General features: G+C 45.4%; 1 protein-coding gene across 6 annotated transcripts in view; it reads left to right on the forward strand.

The window, feature by feature from the left end:
- The first annotated feature begins 12,562 nt into the window (after window positions 1–12,562).
- Window positions 12,563–26,853, forward strand: part of rtn4rl1b (reticulon 4 receptor-like 1b) — a 72,565-nt gene continuing 58,274 nt past the window's right edge. Inside the window, exons 1-3 of one of the 6 annotated variants that reach the window (XM_073053179.1) lie at window positions 12,563–12,690; window positions 12,851–13,001; window positions 13,623–13,858. In XM_073053179.1, the coding sequence (XP_072909280.1) occupies window positions 13,846–13,858 (13 nt within the window). In that variant the 5' untranslated portion in view covers window positions 12,563–12,690; window positions 12,851–13,001; window positions 13,623–13,845. Of the gene's footprint in view, window positions 12,691–12,850; window positions 13,002–13,029; window positions 13,859–14,871; window positions 14,983–15,303; window positions 16,916–26,853 lie in introns of those variants that run through there. The other 5 variants (XM_073053181.1, XM_073053180.1, XM_073053178.1 and 2 more) reach the window with 5 other exon arrangements.

The following is a 26,853-nucleotide window of genomic DNA, read 5'->3' on the forward strand; positions in this document are numbered from 1 at the left end:
TTGAGGCTCCACCTTCAGAATATCTTTACTGCACAAGAGCTTTATAACAGCAGGGTATAAGCTGTTGAGTCTAGAGGTGCATGTTCTACAGCTGTTGTATCTTCTGCCCAGTGGAAGAGTGGAGAAGAGAGAGCAGAGATGATGGAGAGTACATGACTGCTGACCTTCTCTCTTTGTACGGTTGGCTTGGGCTGTGATGGTTCTCACCATGTAATGCCCAATTAACTCAAATTGTGGATGACTTAGATCCTATAATGTTCATGTTACCTGATAAATACTCCCAAGATCTGGCCCTATCTTCAAACTGCCAACTTGACCAACTCAACACACACTCCCCCATGAATTTCTGCAATTCTTCTCCGAAACCTGTTTACACTCTCAAAGCAAGATTTGTTATCAAAGTACATTTATGTCACCATATTGCTGTTGCTTCTTTTCGTGCATTGGGGCACAACGGGCAGCAGCTTTGCCATTCCTTTAGCGCTTATCCATTTTTTTAACGAGGCTGAGTTGCTAGCTCGACACTCAACCCAGCAAGGATGGAAAATGTGCAAGGAGCCGGCTGGATTTGAATCCAGGACCACTCACCTCGAAGTCTGGAGTGGATGCCACTACACCGCCAGCCGGCTATGTCACCATATGCTACCTTGAAATTCAGTTCCTTGCAGGTATTTAAAGGAAAATGTAGAAATACAACAGAATTTACAAAATTAAAGAGCATTGGGAAGTGAAGAGGGGAAGATTAGACTGGTTGACTCATCAATAGCGTAGGCCCATCTTTTTGCAGTGTACAAATCTGAGAATCCTGCAGTGACCTGTTCTGCAAAGTAATTTTAATGGAGAAATCTCTTTTCAAAGACTAACAAACAGCCAATGTGCAAAAAAAAGGACAAATTGTGCATATAAAATAATACTAAGAAAATAAGTTGTAAAGAGTCCTTAAAATTAAATTACAGATCATAGAATCAGTTCAGAGTTAAGGTAAGTTAAGTTATCCACACAGGATCAGGAGTCTGATGGTTATAGGGTAATAACTGCTCCTGAATTTGGTGGTGTGGGACCTGAGCCTTCTGTACCTCCTGCCCAATGGTAGCGGTGAGAAGAGAGCATGGCCTGGATGGTAGATGCTGCTTTCTACTGTCAGTGCTCCATGTAAATGTGCTTATTGTGGGAAAGGCTTTCCCTTCACAAACGTGTCAGGCAGCACTTATGGAAATGAGTATAATGTTTCACGCCAAGACCCTTCTTCAGGACCGGAAAGAAAGGGGGAAGATGCCAGAGTAAGAAGGTGGGGAGAGGGGAAGGAGTTGAAGCTGGAAGTTGATAGGTGGAGCCAGTTGGGTGGGGGATGACTGATGTAAGAAGCCAGAAGGTGATAAATGGAAAAGGTAAAGTTCTGGAAAAGAAAGAATCTGAGAGGAGAGGAGAGTGGACCATGGGAGAAAGGGGAGGAGAGAGGTAAGAGGCCATAGTGAGGAACAGAAGAAGAGAGAAGTGGGAAGGAAAAAATTACTGGAAGGAGAAATAGATGTTCATGCCATCAGCTTGGAGGTTACCCAGATGGAATATGAGATGTAGCCAAAGAGGAGGCCGTGGACTGACATGTCGGAATGGGAATGGGGATAGGAATTAGAATGGTTGGCCACCGGGAGATTTCTCCTTTCCAGCAAGGTGGAACGTGGGAGACCACAGGCAACTTGGCGCCGTACCGTAGAGGCAGAAATGAGGACCCCAAGCCACATCTGGGGCACAATGGAGAAGGTGGCTAAGGACAGACGGAGACGGAAGACCTTCGCTGCTGCCCTAACCCCAGTGGCTTAACAGGCAGTAACTAAGTAACAGAAAGATGGGCTGATTGCTCACTATGCCATTGAGCAGTGGTCCCCAACGGACAGGCAGTGCTGACCATTCCAAACTGCGTTCAGGCGACAACCACACGGCATGAATCACAAAGGGCCATTACTTGCTGCAAACTGCTCCGGCTTCTCAGTGTTGTGATTCCAATGTTGCCAACAGGTCAGGGCAATCCTTAGCTGTAGGCTGGCATTTACTTGATATAACTATACATATATGTATATATTTGACAAATAATTGAATTCCCTTCTAAATCTAATCCTGAGATATTCAGGTTTAAAGATGGTGTATGACTACTTGTGTAAGGGAATGGAATATAATTGAAGTCCATGCACACATCTCAGTAAAAATGGTGCCTTTATCAGTACTGAGAAGATCTCAGTAATGACCACTTACAAATATGACAAAGAGATGCACCAAAATTAGGTTTTGACCAGATTATTATCCAAGATATACCTTTTGGATTCATTGGCAATTTCTCCTCTTAAGTGCTTCATAAAGGTTTCTTTTATCAGACGTAATCATTTACAGAAATGTTTCTCCTTAAGGTCAAATTTTTACTGCATTAAAGAAAAACAGAAATCTAATATCCATTGGATTTCCATTTACTGAAGACAAAATTTTTCTGTTAATCTTGATCAAGTGATTCATCTAGTCTGCTCTCCCCCCACCCCACACAGCACCCCATCTACTTCCTTCGCTTTCAGCTGCTCTGCGGTCTCTTGGAATATCAAGCATTATCAAATATTAACCTGAATTCCGTTCTCTGCCCTAAGTTGAAGTTGCAAACATCTTCTGCATTCCCTTTGGGGGAATCGATAGATGTGACTGGTATAATCACCATTCAGTCCGACACAGTGAAAATTGCTCAAAATGCCATGCTTCATTTTTTATTGCAATCAATACGTTTTTCCTTGGGCTTCGCATTGCCTTTTTGCCATTGTCTTCGGTCTCCTTGCCACTGCGTTCAGTGTCGTTCCTCAGCAAACGGAGTTAGAGAGAGTCGAGCAACTTTGGTGAGGGTTCAGGGGCAGGAAAGCCAGCCGGACCTCCTGAATACGGGGTATTGGACTGTACCTCAACTCGCTTGTTCTCCGGCTGATCTAGGATCCAGCGTGCAGAAGGAAGGAGCCAGAGCTCTGATGCGCCTACTCTCCTCATCCCGGGAATCATACATACAATCTTTGGTTCACTTACGAACATTGACGCATGCTTAGAAACCAATGATTGGTGCTAATACACAGCTGCAAACATCTGTAGATATTGACAGTCTCCTCCTGTAAATATTCATTCACCCCTTGGGGTCATCTCCTGGTATGAACAGACTCATAATGTCCACCTGCAATTATGGATAAACCTCGGGTGATCACTGGTAAATATCAAGCATTCCAGGGGGTTCCAGCGAAACAAACCTCAGGTGATCATGACTAAATATTGAAGATCACAGGGATTTCCAGTGAAGGTGTGTCGCCTGTCATGTACTTTCTGCAACGCTCAGCTTTGTGGGCACGGGACGTCGGCCACGCTTGGGGGCAGCCCCCCCGGCGCGGCATCGGATGCGTTGGCTGTTGATGCAAACGGCGGACTTCACTGCCCCCCCCCCCTTTTTGATGTGCGTGTGGTAAATAGTCTGAATCTGGGTGGGTGGGAGGGAGGAAAGGGGCTTGTTTCGTCGTTGCTGTCTGGCTGCTGACGTTCTGCTGTTGTCGTCGTTCCCACTGACTTTGGCGGGACGCTGTTCTGGCGTCAGAGTGCCTGGGGACGCTTGCGGGCTGCCCCAAGCACACCCTCAGGCGCGTTGGTTGTTCACGTAAACTGTACACACGTCTGTGTACTTCCGGTAAATAGATGAATCTGAATCCACTTTCAAGGCTGCCCTTGTGGATGCTGGTGCCCTGTGAGTCCACTGCACGCCCCCAGAGAGTCGTGCCGTCTCTACGTGCTCACTTCCACGTGCTACAGTTTTCTCTGGGAACGCCTGGAGAAAATGAACCTCCCATTATTTCCTCTGTCTTCCCCGCATCTGTGCACAGGATGGGGCTTTTCGTTCCAGAACTAATGAGATGTCCTCTTTCATCAAAGGAAGGGGGCATTCCTTCCTGTACCATCGACATTGTGCTCACCCACATCTCTTCCATGTCTGCCCTAAACACATCCTCCCACCACCCCACCAGAGATGGAGTTCCTCTTGTCCTCACCTATGTGTCCAGCATGTTATTCTCCGTTAATGTCGCCTTCCTGTCAGCTTGAACCAGTCTGGCCATTCTCCTCTGACCCTCCTCTCATTAACAAGGCGTTTTTGCCCACTCACTGGATGCTTTTTGTTTTTTGTGCCATTCTCTATAAACCCTAGAGACTGTTGTGTGTGAAAACCCCAGGAGATCAGCAGTTTCTGAGATACTCAAACCACCCCATCTGACACCAGCAGTCATTCCAAGATCAAAGTCACTTAGATGACATTTCTTCTCCATTCTGAGGTTTGATCTGAATAACAACTGAACCTCTTGACCATGTCTGCATGCTGCCGCATGATTGGGTAATTAGATATTAGCATTATCGAGCAGGCGTACCTAATGAAGTGGCCATTGACTGTATGTGGTGAATAAGGTTGGTGTTTCAGCAAGATTATCCACTTTATTAGACTACTTCATTACCTGACATGGTGGTGACTGGCATCTGTCTGTCTCGAAGGACAATGGGTGATGATTATCATCACAAGCCTGGGCAGAAGGCTTGGAGATCCTGAGATGCCCAGTCGTCAAGGTTCCCTTCTCGGTCTCACCAGTGTAGTCCAAAAGAAAGCTTATGAAGCAATACATTTGGCAGCAGCGCGGCTGCAGGAGCTGCCAGAAGGATTTCAATGACGTCCACTCCGGACTTGCTGTCTGGGTTTACTCCCGTAGCCTTCTCACCCGAGGCTGCCCATAAGGCAGCGGGGCTAGTTACCCATAGCTGGTGATCTGGTTCGCAAGCACCAGGGCAAGTCCACACACCTGCATCCTTACGTGTGCAGGGGCCAGACCTCCTCCCTGTCCTCTGTAGTTCAGCCTGAGTCCGAAAGGAGTTCAGTTTGTGTCTGGCGCCAGCGAGGAGGCGCTACATGAGGCTTGCTGTCGGAGAGGCCGTGTACTGGCGGGGAGAGACTGACACACTCGGCTCTCCTTTTTGTGAGGCTACTAGCCAGTGGTGAAAGCTGAACGTGAGAGCGACGGGCACTACCCACTACAGTTGATCACACTCGATGCATCACAACAACCATTTTGACACCATTACCTGACATACTATTGGGTATTTATGCACATCTTACTGCATCAGGATCTAGATTAGCGACGAGATTTGTTACATTTACCCAAGAAGAAAGATGGTCAGTTTATTTATTTAGAGATACAGCATGGTAATGGCCCCTTCCAGCCCAAAGAGCTCACATTGTCCAATCACACCCATGTGACCAATCAATCTACTAACCCGTACGTCTTTGGAAAGTGGGTGGATCGTCTGGAGGAGACCTATGCAGTCATGGGGAGATTGTACAAACTCCTTATAGACTGCGGTGCAAATTGAACCCAGGGTCGCTGGCGTAGTAATAGTGTTAGACTAACGGCTACGCCACCATGCGGCCTGCAAGAGTCGTATTCGAATTTTTAATTCAAGTTCAATGTCACGTCCGAAACAGTGCAGACACAGCACCGGCTGTGGACAGTCAGCCTAAGTCACATATTTGCAGTAGCTCCTTTGACTTAAGTTGAACTTGAAAGCATCCAACTTAGAGACAATGAGCTGTCACTGAGTTAAGCCAAGCAGCAGCCATTGGAATCTTAACACCTGACCATAAGACATAGGAGCACAAATAGGCCATTTGGCCCATTGAGTCTGTTCCGCCATTCCATCATGGCTGATTTATTATCCCTCTCAACCCCATTCTCCTGCCTTCTCCTCAAAACCTTTGATGCCCTGATTAATCAAGAACCTATCAACCTCTGCCTTAAATATACCCAATGACTTGGCCTCAACAGCCAAACGTGACAATGAATCCGCAGATTCACCACCCTTTAGCTGAAGAAATTCCTCCTCAATTCTGTTCTAAAGGGACGTCCTTCTATTCTGAGCTTGTACCCTCTGGTCCTAGACTCCCCCACTACTGGAAACCTGAGGTCACCTCTCCAAGGTTCTGGCATTTCTGACTAGTACAACTGGAAACTTAGACCACTGAGGATGCCAGGCAACAAAACTTTGAAAGCAAAATCCTGCCTTTTTTAAATGGTAGGATGATTAATCGTAAGACTGACCCAAGCTTCTCTCCATTGTTGTTCACACCAAATAGGAACTTTGCAATTAGACCCCCCCCCCCCCCCACCGCCTGGTGCCTTGTCCAAAAGTCCTCACCATATGATAATATACAGAAGGAGCTACAAATAGAGCATTAGCAAGAGCTGTCTTGTTGTTCCCCACCTCCAACTCTCTCCCCATCACCTTCCAAATTCTATCAGAAAGGATATTCCAAATCACAGCCACTCACTGTCAACAGATCAGATTAACCCATCTACCCGTTTCTGATTTAAATATAGTTTTTTAGAACCTCGTGCACTACAGTGCAGTACAGGTCATTCGGTCATTTGTTGTGCTGACCTTTTAACCTAATCTAACTCTTCCCTCCTACAATTCCCTCCATTTTGGTTCACCCATATGTCTTCCATTTTGTTTTTGTTTACTTTGAAGAGTTCATTTGAGACTGACCATTTAGCCATCTTTTTGCTGTGGAATTTCTAAAGTTCAAAGTATATTTATTATCGAAGTATCAATAAGAGATAGGAGCAGAATTAGGCCGTTCAGCTCATCGAGTCCGCTCCACCATTCGATCATGGCTGATTTATTCTCCCTCTCAATCCCATTCTCCTGCCTTCTCCCCATAACCTCCAACACCCTGGCCAATCAGGAAACTGTCAACCTCCACTTTGAACATTTTCATGGATCAACATCGAAAGACTGACCTTTCCTTACTATTGATCCAAAGGAATGCGGACCTGAACACTACATTGGACCCAACGCAACTAGAACATCTAGGGAATCTCCAGGAAGAAGGGAAAAGTTTCAAGTCGGACCATGAATTCCAACACAGTGCACCCAGATTCTCCTATGAAGGGTTAATTGAAATCCTGAGCTGAATTAATGTGTTTTTGAAAACAAAATACTTTGTCTCCTCCTCCTTCCAGTTCTCCCCTCCCACCTGTAAAGTGTTTGACTCAGGTGTGTTTTCACTCACTCACCTGTGGGCCGGGGTGCCAGGGTTCGCTATAATGATGGATTCCAGGTGAAAGCGCCCGTCGCCTAGGTGAATGTTACATTGTTACATCCACAATGCAGTATACAACCCTGAAACTCGTCTTTGGACAGTCCCGAAACAAAGAAGAGCCATGGAACAGCAAATCCTTCTCTCCCCCCCCCCCCCCACTTTCCCATGTGCAACCATCGACCAAAAAAAACCTATCAAAAACACAGAACATAAAATACAAACAACATGTTTCAGTACAGTTCAGCTCGGGGTGAACATCCTCTACATAGCACCATCCAGAGACAGAGAAGCAGTTTCAGCGACAGGTTACTATCGATGCAATGCTCCTCAGACAGGATGAAGAGGTCAATACTCCCCAATGCCATTAGGCTTTACAATTCTACCGCCAGGACTTAAGAACTTTTTAAAAGCTATTATTAATGCTTTTTGAGATAGTGATTTAGATGCATATCATTTTTTTACTGAGTTAAGTATTGTATGTAATTAGTTTTGCTACAACAAGTGTATGGGACATTGGAAAAAAGTTGAATTTCCCCATGGGGATGAATAAAGTATCTATCTATCTATCTATTATCTGCAGGCTGCCCGGATTCAGAAATTGCCCAGAAGCAGTAACAAAAAAACAGAGCTATCAGAACTAGAATGAGAAATACTGAAAACTGAATCAGAGTCCAAATCTGCCCCTTACCAAATAAGAGGAAAGATATGAAGGGGACCCATGGGGCAAATTTTTCACACAAAGGGTGGCGAGTATATGGAATGAGCTGCCAGCAGAAAGAGTTGAGGCAAATGATCATTTTCGAAGCATTTAGTTAAGTACATGGAGGATCAGAGCTTAGAGGGATATGGGCCGAATGAAAGAAATTGGGACTAGTGGGCTGGGCACCCTGGTTGGCATGGAGGGACTCTATCTGTGATATATTGCTGTGTGGTTCTATGACGCTAACATGTAGGGATGGGTTTTTTCATGGGGAGAGACAGGAAAAACATTGGGCAGCTGTCCTAATGCATCCTTAAATGACTTGGTGTCAAATTTAGTTGGATGAAAATCCTACGAAGTGCCTTTGAGCACTTTACTCATTTAGGGGCACTACATTGCAAATGTTGTTCTGTGCAATAAGTGTCATAAATGATTCATGTTTTGGCAGAATGTCGGATCGTTCTTACAGAGACAATGTTTCGGCTGGCTTCCTGGTGTCAGGACGCATTCACAACGCCGTGGTTACCAGCAGCGTCCAACTGGCCACCAGTGGGTTCCGAAACATTCTGCAAACAGAGTCTTAAGCAAAGCCTGGCACTAGCCCAGAGTATGTTGGAGAACACTCGACAAGCAGGCCAGCATCTGTGAAGGGAGACACAGAGATGACACTTCAGATTGAGGACAACCGGGAAAGGGGAAACAAAACTGTCAACTCCTGGTCAGAGACAAGAAATGAAACAGATCCCATGAAGGACACACAAGGCAGAAGAGACGGATGAAAATGATCCCAGGAATGAAAGGGTTAACATAGCAGGAGCATTTGATGGCTCTAGGCCTGTACTCACAGATATTTAGAAGAATGGGGGGGGGGGGGAATCTCATTGAAACCTATCGGATGTGGCGGGCCTAGATGGAGTGGATGAGGAGAGGATGTTTCCTATAGTGGGAGAAGTCTTGAACATAGATGAAGATGAATTCCTTTAGCCAGTGGGTGGTGAATATTGAAAGCCATAGACACAGTGGACATGAAGAGGATGTTTCCAGTAGTGGGGGAGTCTAGGACCAGAGAGCACAGCCTCAGAATAGAAGGACTTCCTTCTAGAACAAAGGTGAGGAGGAATTTCTTTAGCCAGAGGGTGGTTAATCTGTGAAATTCGTTGCCACGGGTGTCTGAGAAGGCCAAGTCATTGCGTATATTTAAAGTGGAGGTTGATAGGTTCTTGATTAGCAAGGGTGTCAAAGATCGTGGGGTAAGGACAGGGGAATGGGGTTGAGAGAGATAATAAATCAGCCACGATTTAATAGCAGAGCAGACTCAATTGGTCGAATGGCCTAATTCTTCCCTTACGTCTTATGTTTCTTGTATGAGGCTGGGTAATGTGCACAGGGGACTGCATAGCTCCTGGCATTAATTCAGAGGATGAACAGGATTACTGAGAAGGCCCCTTCAGGTACTAACCCATAAGATCTGTTCATTAATATTGTCCTTCCTTATAACAAGTGAGTGGGAGACAGGACCAAGATTTTGGCCTCGCAGCTATCAGGACATTTGCTTTATAGATCTAGCAGATACAATTAGAGCTTTAAGAAGCTTTGCAAGTTCTGAAGTCGGAACAACAAAAATTCAACAGTTCATCCATGGTCAGAGTGCATCCATCCATTATCAAGGATCCCCACCACCCAGGCCATGCTCTCATCTCACTAACTGAAATCAGGAAGAAGGTACAGGAGCCTCAGGACTCACACCACCAGGTTCAGGATTAGTTATTACCCCTCAACCATCAGGCTCCTGAATCAGCAAGGATAACTTCACTCACCTCAACTCTGAACTGATTCCACAACTAAGGATTCACTATCAAGGACTTCACTACACGTGTTCTCAATACAATTTATTTATCTATCTATTTATCTTGGTATTTGCACGTTGGTCATTTGTCTGTCTTTGTGTGTGGATTCTGTTGTCATTCTTTGTACTGTATCTACTGTGAATGCTACAAGAAAATAAACTTCAGGGTAGCAAACAGTGACATACTCCATACGTACTTTGATAATAAATTTACTTTAAACTTGAATGGTCATTCAGAATGAAGAATGCCATTCTTTGTCACCATTTCTATATGTGATGCCTGATTATTTGGTCTATGTTCCCTCTTATCTCTCTCCCTTCTCTTCATAAATAGTAGTCACATTATGGGTGTCAGGGTGGAGATACATCTCTACCAAAGGAGGTGTAAGGTGCTCCTTCCCTCTGCTAGCCTGCAGGTCACCCTCGGGCAAAGTGTGACACCCGCTTTAGTCCCCTGATCAGGATCATGGGAGCAGGTGGTGCAGATCACAAGTCCTGGTTATGCAACCACTGACGCCAGGCAGACAATCTCTGAAGAGTATCGATAATGACTGGGGTCACCCGTCTTCCAAAGGCACTGCCCAGAAGAAGGCGATGGCAAAGCACTTCTGTAGAAAAATTTGCCAAGAACAATCATGGTCTTAAAAGGACCATGATCACCTACGTCCTACGACACAGCAATTAACAAACGAGTGAGTCATGTTTACAACTGCCAGTTCCAGTCTGTGGGAACTGATCTATAATGCATGGAATTCTGGAAGATGACAGGCGGTGTGTCCCATTATCTCTAGAACAATGTCCTTCAGGTTATTAGGTCCTGGAGATTTAATACTTTTTGGTCGCATTGTTTTCTCCAGTGCTGGCTTTCACTGATGCTAACTTATTCCAGCTCCTCGTTCCAATTACAAACACAAAAGATTCACAGATCCCGGAAATCCAGAGTAACACACACAAAATACTGGAAGAACTTAGCAGGTCAGGCAGCATCTATGGAGGGCAATGAACAGTCAACAGTTTTGGGCCGAGACCCTTCATTAGGAGTGGAAAGGAAGAGCACACACCCCTTCTCATCTCCTCACCTGCCCATCACCGTCCTTCTGTTTCCTCTTCTTCTTCCATGCTCTCCCCTATCAGATTCCTTCTTCTTCAGCCCTTTTCCTCTTCCACCTATCCCCTTCCAGCTTCCTACTTCAGCCCCCTCCCCACCCACCCACCTTCCCCTTCACTTGGTCTCACCAGCTTGTACTCTCTCCCCTCCCACTTGCTCCCTCCACCATCTTATTCTAGCTTCTTCCCCCTTCCTTTCCAGTCCTGATGAAGCGTCTCAGCCCGAAACGTCGACTGTTGATACTGCCTGACCTGCTGAGTCCCTCCAGCCTTTCGTGTGTGGTGGTCCCAATTACAAGTAGTGCAAGATCAGACCTGAGGACCTGGAGGATGTCGCTGCTGACCGTAACACTTGGCAAGAGGTGTGTAGGGATGGGGTTCGTATTCTGGAGATGGAAAGAACAACCAGAAGACAGCGGAAGAGAGCCAGGAGAAATGCAGCCATGGTTGCCATCACTACCACCACCACTACCACATATACATGTCCCACCTGCAACAGAACTTGTGGGTCCAGGATAGGACTGTATAGTCATCAAAGATCTCACCGTTAAAGGAGTGGATGTCATCATCGGATTCCGATGGACAACTGAAGAAGAAGAAGAAGAAGAAGAAGAAGAAGAATGATCCTTAGTGAGAACTGGTCAGTTCACTCCCAAACTATTGAACTAGATGTTGAGTCTTGAGGGCTGCGGGACACCTAGTCGGAAGAGGAGGTGCTGTTCCTCAGGGATTCATGGCAATAATGGGAGAAACCAAAGACTGGGGCTGGAGTGTGTACAATAGGTGACTGGTTGCATTCTAGAAACCGACTGGTATTGTGACTTTCAATTGCAGTAACCCTTGGAAAAAAATGACAAAATGTCTTATTTCTTTTGCATTTTAAGCCTAGTTATTTTTTTATCTCATAAATTCCACAAGAGCACTTTCTTTGTTCCATATCTCAAATGTTTCACAGTGATTTGCAAATTCTGTAAGAATGAATTGACATTACATGAAGTGTTGTAGCATGAGGTACACTAACTTCTGTCTCTCATTTATGCATTCCTTTGATAATATTCCTGTAGAACATCCTAGGGTGATTTGCTATGTTATAATGCTATATAATTGCAAATTGTTGTTGGAAATTATTATGCGCTTTATGTCAACTTGTGCATCTATGGAATATTATCTGTTATTATTGTTAATATTATATTATGAGGTGTATGTACTTTATTTTGCACCTTGGTCCCAGAGGAACATAGTTTCATTTAGCTGTATACATGTGTATGGTTGAATGATAATAAATTTGAACTTGAACTAAAACAACAGAGTTTATACAACACAAAACAGGCCCTTCAGCACAACACGTCCATCCGACCAAGACCTCCATCTAAGCTTGTCCCATTTGGTCATGCATTTGGCCCATTTTATATGCTGTTAGATAGAGAACAAACTCATGGCCAAATAGGACTAGCTTAGATGGAAATGTTGGTCAGCATGGACGAGTTGTGCTGAAGGGCTTGGTTCCATGCTGTGTAACTCCATGACTTAATGAAACCTTTTCCTTTCAACAAACATTTTGGCTGAACTCTCCCTCCTAATCCCGCTAGAGTTTAAATCCAAGAACATCGTCCAATGCCTCTGGATACTGCCAATGGAGTCCACATGGAGATTCGAATTGTGTAACAAGGCTTGCGGGAAAAGCCGGTCTATTCCACCACTAGATGTCGCTAGCTCTGCTGTAACGACAGCCGTTCTGGTGGATTGACAATGCCCACATTTCTAAGCGGGTCAATATTTAGTTTTATTCCTGGGTCGATGTAATCTTTTATTGGTGATGGAACGTGTGCTTTTGAAGCAGAGAAGATGCGAGATAGCAACGCGATGCGCCATCGATCCAGTCACTGCTCCCAGGTAACTGTAATTCTATATTTAAAACAGCGACAGTTCACCTTGCCAGGTAACTAACTAACTAACACACACACACATACTCACATACACAAGCATACAATACATAAATCAGGATTTGAGACTGAGGTGATCAACCAGGTAACTTTCTGAACTTTTTTTAAAGGAATAAATGTGTCCGACTTTCACCATCGAAATTCCCAAAATTTCACGCCTTCAGATTGCAGCCCGGCCACAGAAACACGCCTCGACCCAAAGATTCCGTTGCGAGCCCTGTGCTTTCCTGTCGAGCGCGGACAGTGTCAAAAGTGCCGCAGGTAGGGGAGAGAGCTCCACCTCACTCACCTCCTTCAGTTGTCTCCAGGGCAGTCTGAACATTATCTCTCCGTTTTACTTTTCTAATCTATTTTCAGCTGATTATAGATTGGGGTGAGGTCCGGCGAAGGGTTGGGCAGTGTGCTGGGAGATGTGGCGGTAGGTAGGTAGGGGTGTGTGTGTGTGTGTGTGTGTGTGTGTGTGTGTGTGTGTGTGTGTGTGTGTGTGTGTGTGTGTGTGTGTGTGTGTGTGTGTGTGTGTGTGTGTGTGTGTGTGTGTGTGTGTGTGTGTGTGTGTGTGTCTTTTTATATAAAGCAGACGCGTCCATCACTCCTTATAAGGCGAAGCCTGTTATTTTCCCTTATACCCGGCGCCGTTTGCACGTCAGTTCCCTCCCCCGTCTGAATTAAACATTTCAACACTGAACTCTAGCCTGGCACTCCGGGGAACGCGTGTTAGTAACAGGTTTATATTTTATATATATAATAATAATATATACAGATTATTTTATTTTACCAAAAAAAGAAAGAAATTGGGCTGCTTTGTTCTAACTCTCCCCACCCCTCTTCATCCCTCCTTCTCCTGCGCTGTAACACCTCCTCCCCCCGGGTCGAACCCCTCAGTAAGCCGGGCTCGCTGCGTCTCCTACCGGCTGCAGTAGCCGGCTGCGAGCGCTCTCTCCTCCTCTCCCTCTCTCTTTTATCGCAAGCACTCAGGATGCGGAGGAGCTCGTTCAGGATTTCTGTGCAGCCACCCAGGACCCGTTTCCCTCTCCCGGATCGTTGCTAGTCCGAGGTGATTACTCCACACGGCACCAACTTTCCTTCGAACTGCACCCGGGCGAAAATGAGCAGGAAAGGTAAGTCAAACCCGTAACGTTAAATTTAATTCAGTGGGCTAAAGCAAACCAGACGTGGTGTTTGATTATGGTTCAATCATGTGATTTTATAGTTATCAAAAGAGCATAAAATATTCATATAACATTATATATAAACAATACGCAACATTTATTAAATAAAGCAGAGATCGCCGCAGTGCGAGTTTTTAAGATTGTGCGGAACGGTTCCCTTTTATTTAGTGACAGATTGCGGACTCTTAACATAAGTTTTTGAGCTGTTGAAGATGCCATTTATGGCTGTTAATTAAAAGCGTCTAAACGCAGCCTTAATCGACGCGTTATTACAAAAAACAATCCTTGTTTGGCTCCCCTCCCTCCTTGTCCCTCCAGGTTTAAGTGTTCTGATTTCATTTCGAGGGTCAGAATGGATGAATGTTGCTGCTTTTTGTTTTCGATAGGGTACCCTCTCTTATTTTCCACCACCTCGCCCTAGATTAGATGGCGAGCTTTCAGCTCGTACAGACATCAGATACCAACAGATTAACTCAGCCCGATACGGGGCTATTCCTTGCCCACTATTTATCTATTATCTCTGTTTATAAATATCTGCTTGTTAGTTGGCATCTGGTTTACTTTCCGGGAAAACGGCGCACCTGGTAATTACTAACTTCCAAGTGTTTCTTTGTTACAATTTGCATCGGGGGATCTCAGAGCCTGTGTGTGTTTTTTCTTTAAAAAACTGAAGATATATGCTGTGCCCTATCTTTGTTGATGTTGTCTTTTGCCTGACACTCTCGGGTGCTGATCCACTATTCTCTGTTATCGAGCGCCTTCAGTGGTTCTAGTGCTTAAAGAGGATTAGGCGGATAAAACTTGGTGGCATGCTGCGTGTCAAAAACCCCCTCATCTCGCGAAACCCGAAAAACAACGCCGCCGCCCGCTAAACCCCAAGAAAACACTAATTCCGGCCAGAATGCAAAAATAAATTAAAACTTCAATCTCCCAAACACCGTGTTTAACCCTTTTGATTCGTCGACAACCCCTCCCTGATCAGACGCTGAAACCCAATCTCGAGGAAATCATATCTGTTTATGTCAATGGAAGGCTAATCGGTTGAAATGGACATACTGACATGAATTGCAAAGGTAACTTTACATAACAGTGTCTGGCCGTCGTGGGCTTTAGATTCTTTCCAGCGCATTATGCAGGGAGAAGGTTTTGTGTGTGTGTGAGGGTGTGTTTGTGTGTGGGAGGGGTGGGGGGGGGAACGTTATTCTGTGATACAGTTCAGTTTACACTTTTGGACACATGACCCGTTGCTATTTAAAGCGCAACGTTAAATTTAATATGTGGACTCCAACCATCTCCACCCCCCCCCCCCCGCCCCTCCCATTTCAACCCTCAACACTCCCGCCAGAAAACGGGATGGGAAGCGATCAGTCATGGGAATACTGCCGAGTCTTGGCTTGTCATCTCCGGATGCCTGAATTTAATTCAAAAACCTCGGAGAAAATGGGCGAAAGAATCTGACAATGACCTGGTACCGCATCAGAGGCGAGGAGGTCATTAAAAAAAACAGCCTTGGAGTGCCGGTGCTAAAATAAACCAGTTGTCGGGTCAGTAGCAGGAGTGCTCGATATTAAACGCACGCAAGGACTTTAAGGATCTCACGCGAAAGGATGTGTCTAGCTGCAGGACTCCGATCTTATTGTTACATCCCCAGCATTGGTCCACTAAACCTTTTACCCACCTACAGTGCGTCTTGTGGAGGTTTTCTTTGCTAAAATTGCAACATCAAACTAAGTATCTCTTAGTTACGGCATGATTAAAACGCGAAACATACAATAGTTCCAGTTTTAAACCCTTGCCGGAGAGAATTCGGCTACTTTGTTACAAGTGCGTTGTAACAAGAGCCCGAATGCTGTTGTTTATAACCCCACCGTTTCAACATCTCAAGATAGACGGGCGAGGTACAGTAAAGTGTCACTGACTCCCTCGCTGTCCAGTTCCACTTCGCCCAACAGTATGTGACCCTGGATCTTTACTAAAGGCGGATTCTTGTGGAAGGAAAGTGGAAATCAGCGCGCCGCCCCGACGCGAAACGGCAAGGGAATCAGACACGCGAAGTTCGGGCGCCGGTCGCTCCAGTACGAGCCGCCGGGATAACCAGCACTCCCCAAGCTCCCGATCACTATCGTTTACCGAAGTCGAAGAGCCGCCTGCCAATTTGACATTGTGAAGCGCTGTCTCTGGGATACAAGGGCGGCGGCGGCGCCGATGAAGTTCGATGGTGTGTACTCGGAGAAAGGGGTTCTCTGGAAAAGGGGATACCCCGGGGATCGTCACCTGGTCGTGGTGGAAGGTTTGTGAGTTCCTTACGAGTTGTGAGAGTGATGGCGTCCTGGAGTTTGGCAGAGTCTGGCGCTGTAGGGTCGCCCGTGGCGCTAATGTCAGCGGGATGGTTCCAGACAAAGCGAGGTCCAGCCAAGACCTCAGTGGTGGAGCTGGCGGAAGATGACAACGGCAGAGGGAGCAAGGCTGCAGCAGGGAAGGGTCCCCATTCACCATGGCGCTGGACCCTGACTCCGTCCTGTCAACCGTGCATTCAATCTCACCATGTTAAGCAGAGTCATTTCCACGAGGGGAATCGCCCTGAGGTCCCGTGGCGATCAGCAAGTGGTGAAGGGGGCAGGACTGCGAGCTCTGGACCCCGGATCGGCCTCTAAACCACCTGAGGACCCAGGACTCGAGTGATCGCACCACTACAACTAAGGAAAGGGAATTAAAACATTTTTCAGCTCCATCAGAAAATTGAGCTCGAGTCAGCGGCCTCCATCTCCTCGCTGTCCTCTCTGCTCCCCAAGCACAAACGTATTCAGGATAGTTTAAGGTCATTTCCAGTACTGAAGTGTAAAGGAGAACGAAATAATTGCTGCTCCAGATCCGATGCAGCGCCAAAAAACACAATAAAATAAAGAACACAATAATAAAATAACAATAAATATAAAATATAAGATAGCTTATATACATAGATTGATTGTATGTCCACGTGGTGACGTTGGAGTTTCTGTACCTAAGGTGAGTGACAGGAAATCATAACCCAGTGGTGGTGGGGGGTGTGGGGGAGCGTGTGTACAATGTGTATTAAAGGACGCTTCAATATGTTCCAGATCAAAGATTTTTTTCTTCTTCAGTTGTCAATACGGTTCGCTTTGGAGTGTGAAATCTGGAATGAGATGGGTGATGGAAATTGCACACAGGAGTCATTAGAATGAAGCGGTTTCCCGTTATAACGTGGCTAACAACTGCTGGGCAGCAGAAGATAAGGGGAATGTATGTAATTATAGACTGGCTGTTAGGATAGCATTTTAAAAAGAGTTGGGTGGCGTTGTAGAATTGGAACATCTTGGGGATGGAACTGAGGATTCCACTGGACGGTGTGTTTGATAACACAAGGGAAGAGGGCCGCGCTAGCTGGGAGAATTGGTGATGGAGTGTGTGAGATGACATGAGGAGACTGAAAATGCAATTATGTGGTGGCAATAGTGAGGTACGTTAGATGGAATGGAAATAATGGGCTGAGTTAGACAGACTGTACGACATAGAAGCAGGATTAGGTAATTGTCCTTTGAGTTATTCCTTCATAGCTGATGAATTTCCCCCCCTCAACCCCATTCTCCTGCCTTCTCCATGAAACTTTGACACCCCTACTTATCAAGAACCTATCAACTTCATCTTTAAATATACCCAATGACTTGATCTCCACAGCCAAGGCAATAAATTCCACAGATTCTCAGCCTCTGGCTAAATTAATTCCTTCTTGTATCTGTTCTAAAGGGCTGTGCTTCTATCCTGCGGTTGTGCCCTCTGGTCCTAGACTCCCACTAAAGGAAACATCCTCTCTCTATCTCGGCCTTTCAACGTTCAATGAGATCCGCCCTCATTCTTCTAAACTCCAGTGAGCACAGGCCCAGAGCCATCAGACACTCCTCATGCATTAACACTTTCCTTTCTGGGATCATACTCGTGACCTCATCCAGACCCTCTCCAACACCTGCATATACTTTCTTAAATAAGGGCAACAAAACTGCTCACAATGCTCCCAGTGTGGTCTGACCTACACCTTTTAAAGTCTCAGCATTATAAGACATTGGTAAGACTACAGATTAGACTGGGAATAGTGGGGTGTGTTAGAGAGAGTGGGAATAGTGGGGTGTGTTAGAGAGAGTGGGAATAGTGGGGTGTGTTAGACTGGGAATAGTGTGGTGTGTTAGACTGGGAATAGTGTGGTGTGTTAGAGAGAGTGGGAATAGTGGGGTGTGTTATATGGTTCATATATTATTGATCATTACTAATAATGTATTGAATTAGATGGAAGTCATAGAATCGTAAAGCATTACAACAGTCTAGTCTATGTCAAACCATTAATATGCCTAGTCCTATCGACCTGCACCTGGACCTTAGCACTCCATATCTCTCCCATCCAAGTACTTATCCAGACTTCTCTTAAATATTAAAATCGAACTTGCATCGACCCTTCCACTGGCAGTTCATTCAACACTCACACCTCTGAGTGAAGCAGTTCCCCCTCATAGTCCCCTTAAACACTTCACCTTTCACCTTTAACCTATGACCTCTATTCTAGTCTCAGTCAATCTCAGTGAGGAAAGTCTGCTTGTATTTAACCTACCTACACCCCTCACCATTTTGTATTAAACCCTTTATTCTCCTATGGTCCAGGGAAAAAGTCCTACGTCCCTATTACTCAGGGCCTCAAGTCCTGGTAACATCCTTGTAAATATTCTTTGTACTCTTTCAATCTTATTAACAACCTTCCTGTGGGTAGGTGACTAGAACTGTACACAATCTCCAAATTAGGCCTGAACAATGCCTTGTACAACTACTTCAACATAACATCCCAACTGCTGTACTCAATACCTTGATTTATGAAGGTCAGGGCACCAGAAGCTCTCGTTATGATCCTGTCTACACTGTAACAAGTGCTGGATCAAGGTGCAGTGTGATAACAGAGAAAATATCGGGCGGCAGTGGCAACACAACAACAACAATAACAATTGAATGGTGGTTGGAACAGTGAAAACGTTGGGCAGGAGTGGCAAGTCTAGAGTAACGGGCACAAAGTGCTGGAGGAACTCTGCAGGTCAATTAGCATCTATGGTGAGGAATAAAAAGTTGATGGTTTGGTCTGAGACCCATCATCGGGTGGCAAATCTTGGCTTTGGTAGAAAGGGTGACGCTGACAAATGGTACAGCGTGTTGGATGATATTGTCAGTGGCTGCGGAGAATGAGATGCAGGTACAGTAATGGTGGGCTGTGTTATTAATTGTGAGCAATAGTAGGGTTCACTTGTTCTTTCTGAAATAAAGACCTCTTGGGTTATGTAATAGCCACAGGAGATTCTGTAGATGCTGGAAATCCAGAGCTGCACACAGAAAAATGTGGGAGGGACTCAGCAGGTCAGGCAAAATCCACGGAGAGGAATAAACAGTCAACGTTTGGGATAAGACACTTCTTCAGGACCTCAATGACGAGCTTCATCGGGTTATGAAATAAATGTGGGTGTGCTGCACGTTGGAGTATGAAGAAGATTAAGTGATTTGGAGTTCAGAGGTAAAGTGCTTCAAAAGAGGGCCTGCATTGAATACATAGCAGCTATTAGATAATGTATAATTGATTAGACAATATATGCAATTTATTTGGTGATGCACTGTGCTGATGTGCCTCGTCTGATCTGTAGTTCATGCTCCCTGTCAATTCCTTCCGGGGCTCAGTGATGGTCCCTTGGTCCCTACTTGAATTTATTGGGTCTGGAAGTTTGCATTGGGAGTGGTAGTTGATACTCCCAATACCCCACGAACACAGATGGAGGGTACACATTATGTAATAGCTCCTACATATTCAATGCTGCCCCTCCGTTGAAGCACTTTGCATCTGGAGTCCAAATCATTTCATCTTCTTCATGCTCCAACAACAGAATCAATGAAAGATCGCACCCAACACTACGGAACGAACTGCCCAAATGCACAAGAAAAAAAAAAGAAAATAAGAAATAAATATCGGGAATGTGAGGCGAAGAGTCCTTAAAAGTGAGTCCATAGGTTGTGGGAACAGTTCATCGACGGGGCGAGAGAAATTGAGCGAAGTTATCCACACTGGTTCAGAAGCCTGATGGTTGAGGGGTAATAACTGTTCCTGAACCTGGTGGTATGAGAGGATTATTCCACTCTATAGATCTGCTGATTTCCCCCAGCATTTTGTAAATGCTACACCTACATCTGTAACAGAACTCAACGGCTCCTTATTGCAGAAGCAACGTGGACCAACGTTACAGAGATCCAACTCCTGCATTCATTGGACGGCTACTGTTTATAACGAGAGGGCTGCAACTCCCTGCTGGTAAACCTGATTAGCTGCCTATTAAAACACGTGTGCTCTCAGCTGTATTTTCCGTCAGAACCTGAAGTATTGGAAGAAACGTTTTGTATAATAAAGAACAAAATATCTCTAACGCTGCTCTTTATGCAACCAACCATGTTTACACAACATTCCCTCTTTATTGAGAATTGCCCTCTTCCCGTAACCTCGGCTCTTGGGGCTCTCACATTTGGTCACTTCGAGTATTTACACACACACACACACACACAAGGAACTCAGTCAGACAGCATCTATGAAGAGGAACAAACAATCGTTTGGGTCCGAGACCCTTGACCAGAACTGGAAAGGAAGGCGAGCGGAAGCTGGAATCAGGAAGTGTGGGAGTGGGGAAGGGGGAGAGTACAAGATGGCAGGTGATAAGGTGAGACCAAGAAATCTGGGGACGGTGCGGGTAACGCGGAATGAATCGTTTCGCTGGAGTGCAGGCGTGTAGACTAATTAGACACCCGGGAGCAGTGTGAGTGAGCGGTCGGTAGGTATGCAGAGTAGGTGTACCTATGGGCGGCGGATCTTTGGCACCTGGGGAGGTGGGCGTGTGGGGTTGTGCGTTGTTGGGGGGAGGAGGAGAAAATGCCGAACATCGAAAGCGGACAGAACAAGAGACGGGCAAAAGATGCGGACAGCATCGTACCAGATCTAATGTATTACTATGGAGGGTGAACAGATCCCGAGAGGACAGTCAGTAACTGAACTTGCAGGGACCCATCTGAGACACGTTTGAACAGAGTCCCAGGGAGGACACGAACAATTGACCCCGATTCGGGGGACACCGTCTCCCCGATTTGGAAAGAAGTGCCTTTCCATTCACGTACTGTTTCGTTTCCCACCCCCCGCCCCCCGCCCCGACCTCACACAGTCCGAATGTTTCCAAAAAGAAAACGCCCCAGTGATTTTCAACGCCTTTTACCCTTTTTCTCGGCCACCTCTCTCGGGCGAGGAAGGGGTCAAACGGATGAGTACGCTGCCGTACATACCAACGCCGAAGGCTCGCTGAAACCCTCTCCATTCTCCTTCCCCTCTCGTCCCCTGACAGTTCCCGAAACGGACCGATCTCCCTCCCTCACCCACCCCCTGGTGATACAAACCGAGCCAGGGTGGGGGGGGGGGCAGGCGGAAGAGGCGATAAAAAGGGGTAACAAGAGAACAAAAGACAAGCGTCACCTCGGAATTGAGGGAGGGGGGTTGATCCTTCTCCGCCTGGGAGACGGCGGCGAGGTGCCGGTGGCCCCACAAACGCGGATCGGGGTTCACGGCGCTTGCAGAGCGGGTGCCGGTAACGTTGTCGCGGGGAACTGGGTCAAAGGGTCTCCCGGGAACTTACACAACGCGCCCAACGATGGCTGTCTGAAATGTTACCGACCACATTCAGCAACAGATAATCTTTCAACTTTGAGGAAAGAGAGAGAGAAATAATAATGTTGAATTTCACAAGAGAGTTAAGCAGGGTGTATATGTAACTCTCCAGCGCCATAACCGACTCTATTAATATAACAATATAAATAAAGTGGTACTATCGTTAAGCCGGTGCTGGTCGTGATGTCTGGACTGAACTGGTTGACAATGGGAGGGATGGAGATAGCATAATACATTACTTATAACAAGGTCACTTTGGATAGCCGTTGACAGAGCAGAAGGTTGTTAAAATGTTAGAAGAGCGTAGAATCATGTCTCCATCAATTGGAGACGTCCTTTTAAAAAAGCACGCAGGCTGTTGTAATTATTTCATGAAGGAGCCATCAGGACATCTAACTAGATCTATGCTCTTTAATAAAAAAAAATCCTTACAGCATAACTGACTCGTCACTGCCATCTACACCGTCCAGGCTTCAAGTGTCTGATGCTGAGCAATTGGCAAAGTTTTTATTTTAAATCAGAAAGGAGATGAGGTCGTGGAGAGAATGGTTCCAATAGTGAGGGAGTCTAGGAGCAGAGGGCACTGCCATAAAATAGAAGAAAATTTCTTTAGAACAGAGCTGAGGGGAATTTTTTTAGTCAGAGGATGATTAATCTGCGGAATTCATTGCCACAGACGGCTGTGGAGGCCAAGTCATTGGGTATATTTAAAGCGGGGGTTGATATAGGTTCTTGATTAATAAGGGTGTCGAAGGTTACTGGGAGAAGTCAGGAGAACGGGGTTGAGAGGGATAATAAATCAGCCATGATGGAATGGTGGAGTAGATTCGATGGGCTGAATGGCCTGTTCCTTCTTCTATCTCTTACGGGCACTATTTCAAAAGCTTCAGAAATAATTCAGAGATCAACATCATTGTTGTGTCTTTTTTTTCCCCCTCAACTTAGCTTTAATTTAATTAGGAAATCTGCTTCACACATCTCCTGGTTCCTAACTCAAAAGCACAACTGACTGTTACTGATACTGAATTTTATTTTTTTTCAATGCAGATGTGATAATACTGAAATAAAGACAGAAAGTGCTGGAGACACTCAGCAGGTCAGGCAGCCTCTGCTGAAGAAGGCAAAGAGTTAATGTTTCAGACGATTGAAGACACAGATTCTCCTACTGCAGATGCTGCCCGACTGCTGAGTTTCACCACATTCTCTGGTTTTATCCCTGTTACTGATAATTTGACAGTTTTCATTAAACACTAAGCCCCAATTTTGACGTCTTATTTTCTTTGATTCATTACTGGATAATTTAATATATTTATAGGGTTTAAACGACTTTCAATTATCTAGAGGAAATTGAACAGGGCTTTTTTCCTTTCTCAGTAAGTGATACCTGTATAATGGGAATCAGAATCCGGTTTATTATCACTAAAATACATCATGAAATTTGTTATTTTGCAGCAGCGGTACAGTGTAATACATGAAAATACTCCATATTACAATAAGAAACATTTTTAAAAACTTAAATAAGTAGAACAAAAAGTGAGCAGAAATAGTGAGGTAGTGTTCATGGGTTCAAAAGGGGGAAGAGGCTCTTCCTAAAATGAGGAGTGTGTGCCCTGTTCCCATCTCTAGGGCTAGCATTGGGTTGCTAGAGATCCCCCCCCCCCCCCAAAGGGAAGAAAATAGTCCCTGGTCCTGTTTAATTTTACTTCTGTCCTTTGGGTTTTGGAGGCTCAGTAACTTAAAATGCCACAGCTAAAGAAATCCACATAAACCTTTGACTAATATATCGATTCACAATATAGTATGCTACAGGAGCAATCCTTACACGCTAACAGCATCAGTCATATTAAGTGTATGGTGCCATCACGTGTGTGTGTGTGTGAGAGATTGGTGTGGAAGGGGTTGTGTGTGTGTGTGTGGTGTGGTGTGGAAGGGATTGTGTGTGTGTGTGTGTGGGGTGTGGAAGGGATTGTGTGTGTGTGTGTGTGTGGGGTGTGGAAGGGGTTCTGTGCATGTGTGTGTGGGGTGTGGAAGGGATTGTGTGTGTGTGGTGTGGTGTGTGTGTGTGGTGTGGAAGGGATTGTGTGTGTGTGTGTGGGGTGTGGAAGGGGTTCTGTGCGTGTGTGTGTGTCTCTCTGTCTGTCTGTCTGTGTGTGTCATTGTCACACAAGCTTTCCTGGTAAACGACTGGAGGTTTGAGAGGATGAAAGCTCTCTCAGACAGAGAAGACTGCAAATGGAAACTGCGTCCTGATTAGATTTTTTTTCTGGGAGTTTAGGGAAAGCTGTATGTAGGTCAGACAAACAGGATAGAGTCTCTGAAGCAAACTTGCGGATTAGCTCTGAATCTTTAAAACTGAAGCACTGGTCTAAAAAAAACGCTCTGCAGTTCTTTATTCCGGCAGAGAATTTTTTATTCACTCGCTTTGCTTGCAGCAATCACAGCAGAATGCAGAGAGGGACTTTGACAACCTACTGATACAGTCCATTCCTCAGCCCTGCAACATCATAAAATAATCATTCTTCACTCCTCTGTCCTCAATTAATAGGAAAGATAGCAGCCAAAGTGACAGGAAGCATTGGAGTTTGGATTATAAGACATGGGCTCAGAATTAGGCCATTCAGCCCATCAAGTCTGCTTCACAGTCTGGTTTATTTTTCCTCTCAACCCCATTTTCCTGCCTTCTCCCCATAAACTTGGACACCATAACTAATCAAAAACCTGTCAACCTCTGCTGTACTTCCTGCTGCTCTCCATAAGGAGTCTGTACATTCTCCCTGTGACCGTGTGGGTTTCCTCCACATGCTCCGGTTTCCTCCCACAGTCCAAAGACAAACCAGTTGGTAGGTTAATTGGTCATTGTAAATTGAATGTGATTCGGCTGGGATTAAATCGGGGGATTAATGCACAGCACCGCTTGAAGGACCAGAGGGGCTTATTCCACACTGTATCCCAATAAATTAAATTATACCATGGCACAGCTCCCAGTATGGAGGAAGATCTGAAATGCATTCAGATTTTGACTGTTAAAATGAAGGAAGATTCATATAGTTTCTGTAGATGTACAGTGGAGAGTATCCTGACTGGCTGCCACACTGCCTGGTAGGGAAACACCGATGCCCAAGAACGGAAAAGCTACAAAAAGTGGTGGATACAGCCCAGGCCATCACAGGAAAAGTTCTCCCCACGTCTCCAAGGAGTGTTGCCACAGGAAAGCAGCTTCCATCGTCAGGGACCCCCCCACCGCCAAGTCCATGCTCTCTTCGCACTGCTGCCATCAGGGAGGTGGTACAGGAATCTCAGGTCCCGCACCATCAGGTTCAGGAAGAGTTATCATCCTTCAACCATCAGGCTCCTGAATCTGTGTGGATAACTTCACTCACCTCAGCACTGAACTGATCCCACAACCGACAGTATGGAATCACTTTTAACAACTCGCATTCTCAATGTTATTATTTATTTATTAGTTATTATTATTTGTTTTATTTTGCATTTGCAGAATTTGTCTTCTTTTGCACATTGCTTGTTTGTCAGTCTTTATTTGTGTGTATCACTGTGAATGCCCACAAGAAAATGAATCTCAGAGTAGGATATGGCAGCATAGATAAACGAGCTCTTCGGGCTTCTGCGGGGAACTGGAGAGGGTAGGGCTCCGAGAGTTCACAGAGCACCTAAGTTGGTTAATTATTGGTTAACAAGAGTCATTATTCGTTACTTGTGCTTTCTTCTTGAGCGAGTAGCTCTTTGTAACGTGGTTTCCTGCTGGGCTTTCTGTTTAAACATGTTATGTTTATTTTGATGGGCTCAGGGATTCCATGTTACTGGTACTATTTCAGCGGATGCCCGATTAGCGCTAATCGCGGGGTCCTAGTTTTTGAGAATGTTACGTCTCGCGCTGTCACTTGGCTGGGTCACCGATGTTCTGCTGGAATTCCTATGGATGAATTCTGGTCGCCGTCTCCACATCGGAGTCTGTCTTTTCTCCGCACTTGGGTTCTGACCTTGGCAGTGCACATCCTGACACATAGTACAAGAACTTTGATGATAAATTTACTTCGAGGTTCACATCATGCATATGCTCAATGGAAGCAATTTAACATAACCACCCAAAAAAGAACACACCTGCTACTCTCATTCATAATCTATTGCTTCCCGAGTAGTTGCAGGGATCTTGCCTCCATGTAGCCCCTTCCTTTGAGTGAAGACAAACCTCCTATATCAGTGGCTTGCGCTAGTTAGACTTACCCACTGTCTCAGTAACACATCCACACTAATCACCACAGTGAACACTTTATCAGGCTCATTAATACAAATATCTAATCAGCCAATCATGTGGCAGCAACTCAATACATAAAAGCACACAGACGTGGTCAAGAGGTTCAGTTGTTGTTCAGACCAAACGTCAGAATGGGGGAGAAATGTGATCTCAGTGACTTTGACCGTGGGATGATTGTTGGTGCCAGATGGGGTGGTTTGAGTATCTCAGGAACTGCCGATCCCCTGGGATTTTCACACGCAACGGTCTCTAGAGTTACAGAGAATAGTATGCGAAACAAAAACCATCCAGTGAGCAGCAGTTCTGCAGACAAAAAAATGCCTTGTTTGGGAGAGAGGTCAGAGGAGAACGGCCAGACTGGTTCAAGCTGACAGGAAGGCGACAGTAACTCAAATAACCACACGTTACAACAGGGGTGTGCAGGAGAGCATCTCTGAACGCACAACAGGTCAAATCTTGAAATGGATAGACTACAACAGAAGGCCACAAACATACTCTCAGTGGCCACTTTATTAGGTACAGGAGGTATATAATAAAGTTGCCACTGAGTGTAAATACAACTCTTTATCATTCCCTCCAAATGGTCCAGATAAACAGTTAATATATGGGATGAAAGAACGCTGTTTACTACAATCCCCAATCTCCCCTTAACCAATTCCTTGTAATTGACACGCTGATTTGGTTTTTAATTAACTGCGTCCATGTAATTCAACACAGATCTGTGTGTTTTATTTTGCCATCTGCCTGTCTGTCTGTCTTTATTTGCACTTTAGCTTTAAAAACGTATTTGTCATTATTAGCGAGAAAGGTCAAACATCGATGTAATTTAAAGTCCCGTTGACGCGTTTGTAATTTCCTCTGCCCTCTCAAGTGACAGTGCTCACTTTGCTGATAAGGAACCTGCGCGGAGACAGGTACATTAGCCCGACATTG

This window comes from Hemitrygon akajei, chromosome 8, assembly GCF_048418815.1.
Source record: "Hemitrygon akajei chromosome 8, sHemAka1.3, whole genome shotgun sequence".
NCBI classification, from domain to species: Eukaryota; Metazoa; Chordata; class Chondrichthyes; order Myliobatiformes; family Dasyatidae; genus Hemitrygon; species Hemitrygon akajei.